General features: G+C 37.4%; 1 protein-coding gene across 2 annotated transcripts in view; it reads left to right on the top strand.

The window, feature by feature from the left end:
- ncor2 (nuclear receptor corepressor 2) overlaps positions 1-8,295 on the top strand; it is a 145,108-nt gene that overhangs the window by 64,925 nt on the left and 71,888 nt on the right. For both annotated transcript variants that reach the window (XM_015370063.1, XM_015370061.1), the window contains exons 7-8: positions 3,363-3,419; positions 3,686-3,738. In XM_015370063.1, the coding sequence (XP_015225549.1) occupies positions 3,363-3,419; positions 3,686-3,738 (110 nt within the window). The remainder of the gene's footprint in view (positions 1-3,362; positions 3,420-3,685; positions 3,739-8,295) is intronic.

The following is an 8,295-nucleotide window of genomic DNA, read 5'->3' as shown; positions in this document are numbered from 1 at the left end:
GCATTCTGAGATTAAAGTCAGCATTCTGAGATTAAAGTCAGCATTCTGAGATTAAAGTCAGATACTAAACTGAAATAAAATTTAAAAATCAGTTAACTTTTTTGTTCAGTGGCCCTAATCCTCTTCCGTAGAAAACAGCGCAGTTGTTTCTTGCTTTTTCTTTCTTTCTTTCTTTGTTTTGTTCCCAGGAATCCCCTCGGTGGGAGTTTGGCTTTAAAACCACTTGGGAAACCGGAGAATTATTTCCAGAAATTTGGCTGGAGTTTAATGAAGCTGGATCATGTGACCTGGGGGAGTTGTCTTGTTGCTCTTAACTTTAAGGAGCAAATACACCAAGGGGAGCATGAGTGAAATGTAAAACTGAGCCTACAAACAGAATGATGATGGTGAAGCTTCAACATAATGTCTTTAATTTCAGAGACACAATATGAGTTTTTCTTCCAAAGCTGCCCCAGTATTCCCCCCTCCACTGCCAGCTCTCAGAGGATAAACGTCTCCTGTAAATAATTGCTGCTCATTAAGTGCTGCTGTTGTGAGCGTGCTCTCTGAGGCAATCCTCTGCAGCCTGTTACACCTCCTCACTGATGAGGAAGCAGCATGGAAATGCATTTGCATTTAATTGCTATGTACAACAGGTACATTGTGCAAAGCTTTGGTTCCTTTTTTGTTCTCTTTGAGAGAGGATGCACGCAGCGTTAATTTAAAAGGTTTTTTTCTTCTTCCTGTTTGACCTACTTCTGAGCTAATAGTCAATGAGGTACAGGTAGATGATTTGGTGCTAATATAACTCCCTGTTTTCATTGTTTCACAGCACTAAACGGTTTCTTTAAAAAAAAAAAAACATCTTTCAGAGTATTTAGTCTACAGATGCTCAGTGTTACCTCTGGACTCCTATTGGCCCTAAGAAATATCTTGTTTTTTGTGGTCCTAATAAGTTAGATGCACTTTAAAAGAAAGAAAAAATGTAATTAGCCTCTTTAAAATAAAACAAAAGTATTTGCCTTTAATCGACTAATTTAGATTTAATTTTTAGATGGAGGGTTTGTCTAATTATCATCCATATTTTTTTGAAGAAGCGACCATTCTCATAGTCAGAGCCAAGTGATTTCAGAATTATGATTTTCATGTAATATTGTAATTTTATTTTTCCAATGTTTCACTTTTTAAGACCTTGTTTGTCCAGACTCCATTGTTGCAGGACGTCACTGTAACCTTTGTGTGAAAAGATTCCACGTTTGGATCTGTATATTATCTGTAACTCTCTCCTTTATGTTTCTGTGGCGACAAACCCAAATTAAGCGTTTATCTAAACATCTAGAGATCCTGTTTAGCTCATAAAAGCCAATTTATGCTTCTGACGCTTAGCCTCTGCAACCTTCAAATCTGTCTCTGCCTTCCGAGTAGAGGTTCTGCAACCGTCGTCGCGCACCTCAAAAAGAGTCCTGACTACGTATTGGACAGTCGCAAACCCACGCAGACCTCGAACGGAAGTGCGCAGACAAAAAGCAGCTGTGATTGGTCCTTGGTATGCCTTTCCAGCTGTCTGTGTGGTCGTCCTTCTCGATTCGGTGCCGGGGCGCGCCATTTTTAAAAACCCAGGGACAACTACGATGAAAGGTTAACCGGTCTTTTTGCCAACTCCATTAACAGAACCTGTTCCTCTTTGTTGTCTAGCAACTCTAGATCCATCTCCGTTACCGTGATATCTTGCAGATGCGTCATTGTTCCTTTGGAAAATAATCACTCCCGCCGCCGAAGTTCTTGTGACCATCCACCGAGGTTCTCACGAGTTCTCGATTAGCCCCCCCTCCCTTGCGCTTTGACGAGACACTGCTGTGCATTTCTAGAAATTCCAGACAGACGGTGCAGAAGACTACCAGCAAAACTGGTTCGCGACCAGACCCAAGCAACATTTGATGTGTGCGTTTGCAGAAGCATAATCTGCCTTAAAAACCACCATTATCAACAGGATAAACTCCTGCAAAGAAAAGATTATCACTGTGGAACAACATGAAGAGGATTTGCAAACGTTGTGGGAGATTTTGTTTTCCATTTAGAAGTAATAATCAAAAAAGGTTATGGTGTTATACCTTTTACCTCAAAAGTATGTTTTTAGGATATTCCTTGCTAGGGCTGGGTAAAGAAATCGATTTAATCGATTTTGAATCGATTCCTGTACATTTTTGTAAAATCGATGTCTAGAGAATGAGATCGATTAGTTTTTTTTAGTGACGCGCATGACTTTCACATTTTAATTTAAATGAGCAGCCAGACAGCTGCAAATATAGCCAATAGGTTGACTGAAGACATTAACAAATGGGGGCTGACCAGCAAACACCCTATAGTTGTTACAGACAACGCTGCAAATATGGTTTGTGCATTGAAGATAATGCAGCTCATGCATGTCTGCTCTTTTTCCCGCTGTGTCACGTCTGCTCGCTCGAGTGAGGCGTCACTTTTTCACTTTTCACAAACGAGTTTGCACTTCTAAGACGGTTTTGTTCACATCTCAGGTTTAAACTGTCTGATTTACAAGTTTGCACTTTGTTATTAATATGACAGGAAAAAATAAAATACATGAGTATTTTGAAACACAGTTGAACCACTTTCGTTATTGTAAAAACCGATCGAATCAAAATGAATCGATTTAGGACTTGGGCGAAAATACCCAGCCCTATTCCTTGCCGTTAATGTTTTTCAGATTTTTTGAGTAAATCTGTTTTCTGCTTTAAAAACGCAGCATTAGACCAAATAGTCTTGTGAAAAATAAAGGCAGATGCTTTAATAAGCCCCAGAGTAGTCTGTCACAGTTATGGCCTTTAGGGTTTCACTACGATGACATCTGTACGCGGTGACTGAAGGAGAAGAGTAGAGTGGGAATATTTAGGAATGGTTTGGAAAGCTGTATACACATTTGTCTGGTGGAGCTAAATATTTATGCAAGAAGGAGCGAAGCTGCAGAGATGACCCAGCTTTGAACACAGAGGACTTTCTTTCCTGTCGCCTTCATGGTCAAACATCTCTGTTTTCCAGCTCCCCCCCTCTTCCTCTCCCACTTTTTCTGCTATACTCCCACTTGCTTTCATGCCTCCCTGCTTTTTCTCTCCAACCTTTTTCTTCTCAGGGGAGGTGAGTAATCTCTCTTTTTTTTTTCTGGAGAGAGAAAGAGAGAGAGCGCTGAGGCCATGCTGGAGTTAAAAGCTCTAATAATAGGCAGCGGGTCCAGCTCTCCATCTATCCAGTCCGTCCACCTTCGTAGCAATTGGTGCCTCGCTTTGGTGATCTAGTGAGCATGTTCCCGGCGTTGCCGTGGTGACGGCGGCTTGCTAATGTACTACTTCTGTTTGTCTTTTTCTCATCAGAAAAAGGCAGAAGAGGCTCACAGGGTACTGGAGGGGCTGGGACCCAGAGTGGAACTGGTGAGTTTTTATTTGATGTCCACTTTTTGTCTCTCGTCTCCTTACATTTTTAAACATAAAGAAGTAAATCTGTGAAGATTCAGTGTAACATCAGATTGAAATGGATCCAGTGATTTAATTTTATTAGCTCCAGAGTCCTTCCTCGCTACTCGATGGTGATAACACTTTTAAATATATGGAGTGAAAAGTTTAAGTCGATAATCTAGGGTTTTAATGTTTGGTCATTTTGTAATCTGCTGAATGTTTGTTCTGTTCTATCATCCCAGCCTCTGTACAACCAGCCATCCGACACCAAACAGTACCATGAGAACATCAAGATGTAAGTCCGACTCCACGTTGGTCTTGGCTTGTCTCCATTTGCAATATTTGTTTCCTTTGGCCACTTAAGTAGGTCAGAAGTCTATCAGATTAGGGCTGATGTAGGACAGGTTCATTTGAATTTGAATATTTGATCAGTATCTGATGACCTCCGACTGTAACATTACAGTTAGACAAGGGCTGTCTTGATTGCATAAGGTTTTCCATCAAACATCAAACCTCCTGCTGTCTTTGAAGGGGTAGCAGGGAGATTGTTGTAATCAGTTTTCTCTTTGTGGAGCATAAAATAATGCAGCATTTCCATCTCCCTCACATGTTGTTAATCAGTTTGAAAATATTTGTGGTACAATAGGGCAGGGATTCTCAACCGTACGCAGATTCCTAGCGCTCAGCAAGGGCACTGCAAGGGGTACAGGAAAATATTTTATTTCTTAGGTAGTAAAATATCTGGAACAGAATCTGTTTTGTTTTGTTGGGACCCAATTGAAAAGTTCGCTTTTGTTTGAGTTCACCTTCAGCTTTGACACACATCCAAACCAAGCAGAGGAACAAGTAAAGAAAAGCCTCATATCTGCTGTTTTTCACACTGAGCTCATTAAAGCAGCTGACGTGTTTTTATGAAAACAAAATCAAACTAATAAAGTCTGACTATATATTTTGTTCCCAATTCATCAATGTAAATGTGATTATAATTAAGTTACTCAAAGGAACTCTAGTTTTATAAATACAGGTTTGCAATATGATTTTATTTTGTATTTATTTCGATTCCTTACCAGCCTCCAGGCGACATTTTTTGATTTTGTTTTGTTTTTTTGAGATGGAAGATGAGTAAAATTAAAAAGTTTTTATTTTATAATCAGTTATTGTACGTTCCACTTTTGGACAATCATGAATACTTTGAGGGGAACTCGTGTTAAAACAAAATGCCCAAATAGGTAAACAAGTAAAAAAAAGTTTGAGAAACACGACTGTAAGGTGTGAAAACAAATGAAGCATCACCTTTTACCAGTACGGTAATGTTTGACGGCAAGAGTTGGTTTGTTAAGCAGCCAACAGCAGAGTGGCTACACAAGCACACAGCCTGACTTCTGTTTTTTGAATTGAGACGGCTTCCTGGATGGGAAGCGAAACGTCTTCAAACTTGGAAAACAAATTCCAGTGGATTGTTTTTTAACTTTTTAAAAACTTTTTTGGAATGACAATGACCTGGATGACAGTCTTCGCCAGTTTATCTGTTTGATTTTATTTATTTATTTATTTATTATTATTAATACACAAAGAATAAAACAGCAGAGCAATAAAATCTTTTTTGCAAAACATCTGTAAAAATTTGCAACAGATAGCTTGTTACGGTTATGGCTGTGATATTAGAATTTAGTTTTTACATATGCATAGATATACGTACAGATATATATACAGAACAGCTATATGTGTATATATTTCATCTCTTTTTATTCTTATTTTTTATCTTTATTATATTGTATAGTTGGATGTGTGTATATATTATATAAAACTGTAACTGGATCGTGTAACAAAAGTAATTTCCCTCTGGGATTATTAAAGTATTTCTGATTCTGATTCTGATTTGGAAAACCTTATTAAAACTATCCGCCTTTATTGTCTCGGTCCAAATACAGACACCTGTAAAACGACTTTTGTAAAAATAAAATTACTGATTGAACTTCCTAAGTATTACATATACTTTACATATACCTAAGGACGCAAATTAAAATAGTTTCTTGTCTTCAAAAAAAAAACTTTTTAAAACTTATTTTTATAAAACTAAAAAGAAACCCCTATATTTCCTCTGTTGCTCACAGTGTTTGTAAAGAAATTTTATTGAGTTGGTCTAGTTTTGTTCAGAATTAAAAGACTAAACAGAAGTCCGGGAGCAGTTGACTACTTTTAGAGGTCTTATATTCACAACATAAAGTTGCAAAAAAAATTTAAATGGAGGTTAAAAATGTAAAATCTAATGAAGAAAGTGGAGCTGGTTGACAAGTTCATTTGTATCTTTGCTTCTGTCTCCTTTAATCCCATCAGCCTCAGCAGATGGCCGCTCACACTGAGCCTGGTTCTGCTGGAGGTTTCTTCCTGTTAAAAGGGAGTTTTTCCTCTCCACTATCGCCACAAGCATGCTTAGTGTAAAGGATTGCCTTCGAGTCGATGCAATCAGTTGGTTTTCCTTTGAAACTTTTGAGTTAATTGGACTGTATAATCTGGTTGAATTGTAAAGTGCCTTGAGATGAAGAATTGGTGCTATATAAATAAACTGAATTGAACTGAATGAAGGTGGAATGGATGGGGGATTGCTTTGCATCTCAGAATCTGATCCATTATCAGTAATGTTTCCCAGCCCTCCCGTCTTCATCCGTGTTTGCATCAGTGTTTTTTTATTAACTAATAACTAAACAGATCCTCCTTTTACTTTGGAGTTCTGTCTTTTTTTTTTTTTTTGTAGCTGTTGCCTCATACCATTATTCAGTGTGCATAGATTTAAGGAGCCAGTTTAGAGAAAGTAAGAACTATAAAGTATGGATATAAACTACAGATACAGAGAAAAACTATCACATTACCGTACTATATCAAAATCTGTTTACTTAGTTACTTGACTCCTCTCTTACTTTTTCTTCATCAAATTCTCCCCACTACTGCATCTTGATCAGCAAAACATTGCTTTAATTTTGGCATTTTAGGGAAGCTGGACTCTAGCTAGGAAAAAAAACAAATATAATATGGGTATACAGAGCTTTTATGCCTGCTAACTGATCCATATTCTGGCAAAGATTCATCCATGCACTCCTCTACAGTTGTGTTTTTTGTATAAACTATTATACTCAAATAAAAACTACTATTTGACTTATTGCTTAGTTATTGTTTAAGTTAATGCTTTATATTTTACTAGGCATAATTGACAATATAACAAATGAACATTTGATAATGATGGATCCTGTTATGCACATTTGTTTTAATATTTGTGTTAATATTATAATTTAGTCTCCTATTTTTACTCACACTGCAAAACAACCTAGAAACAAGTAAAAATTTCTTAAATTAACTGTATTTGTCCTTAATTTGAGTAGGTAAATGAGATGGTTTGCCAAAAGAATCAGCATTTTTACTCTTAAAAACAAATAATTAGATAAAATGCACTTGAAATAAAAAATGCAATTGTGTTTTCTTATTTTAAGTGTAAATTGTCTTGTTCCATTGGCAAAATGTCTCTTTTACCTCCTCAATCCAAGAACAAATGCACTTATTTTAAGTAGATCTACTTAAGTAGATTTTCGATTTTTTTTTTTCAGTGCAGGTTTATCATATATTTGGGTTTTTTCTACATGCTGATGACTTCAGTTGTTGGCAGTCCAACAGCTGATGCACATGTTTATTTCAGTTTAAATGTCAGCTTACAGTAGTTTTTTCTTAGCAACACTAAGCGCCTCCTTGGTTGTCAGTTGACTCGGTATTGCCTATATCTTGTCCCTCCTGGATTTGTACATGCCACTGTGTCCTTGGGCAAGACATTGATCAATTTCCGGTGTTGTTTTCAAGAGCTGAGAGAAGTTTTCCCACAGTTCACGCTGCATTCGAGTGAAAAAAAGAAAAAAAAAAGCTGGTTAATTGCTCAATCGGAACTCATCACTTAGGACTTATTCATGTTTCTCTGGAAAACTTGTGGGAATAATCATATTTCAACAGGCTGTTCAATGTCCAATCATGCCCCCCCCCTTTAGTGTGAAATTCTCAACATCTCACTCACTCAGGCTCTGCAGCTGGGATGTAATTAGGTCCGTAGGGCTCCATCATTAGGCTGTGTGATAATAATTGGGTGTGGGCCATTGAAGCCCCGTTTTCTCCTGATATCTCTTACCTCAGCAGCTCTGCTAATGTTGCTGCGTGATTATGTGTTTGGATTGTTAACAAACATGCTGGAAATTGATATTTAGATTTTAATGCAGTTAAATGTTGATTTAGTGACTGAGAATTTATATATTTAAAGACTCGTGATATGAATGGCTCTTTTTCATGTATTTATGACCTTTTAAGATATAACCTGAGGCAGCAGAAACTTTCCCGTTTGGACCACAGAGCTCGACCCCAGCTTGTGATTTTTATTGCCAGTCACAGCTGCAGGGTTAACAATACAGCACTTTTTCAGTCATTTATAATTGAAGTTATGGGCCCTAAATAACATGATTTATGTCTCGGTGTTATTAACTAAACCAAGTGTCCTCTGGGTTTACAGCATGCTCTTTAAGATGATGGTTGATTTTAGGAATAATTGTGGAAATAATCTCTGAAATAAGTGTCTAAGTGATCAGTAAAAGCATTGCTGTAAAAATCTTTTGAAGCACTTTTAAACATGACTACATGTTGTGGTTGTGGTGTGCTGTGTCTGAGGGGTGCAAACATCCTGCAATTAGATAAATGCACTAGGGGTGGAATGGTTCACAAAATCCACGGTTCGGTTCACTGTTTCGTGGTCATGGTTTTCAGTTCGGTATATGTTGCTTTTTAGCCTGACATGTTGGTCATGTTGCTGTTAGCATAAACAAAA

Source organism: Cyprinodon variegatus, unplaced genomic scaffold (genome assembly GCF_000732505.1).
Source record: "Cyprinodon variegatus isolate N-32 unplaced genomic scaffold, C_variegatus-1.0 Scaffold41, whole genome shotgun sequence".
Taxonomy (NCBI): Eukaryota; Metazoa; Chordata; class Actinopteri; order Cyprinodontiformes; family Cyprinodontidae; genus Cyprinodon; species Cyprinodon variegatus.
This window is presented reverse-complemented; position numbering and strand designations above follow the sequence as displayed.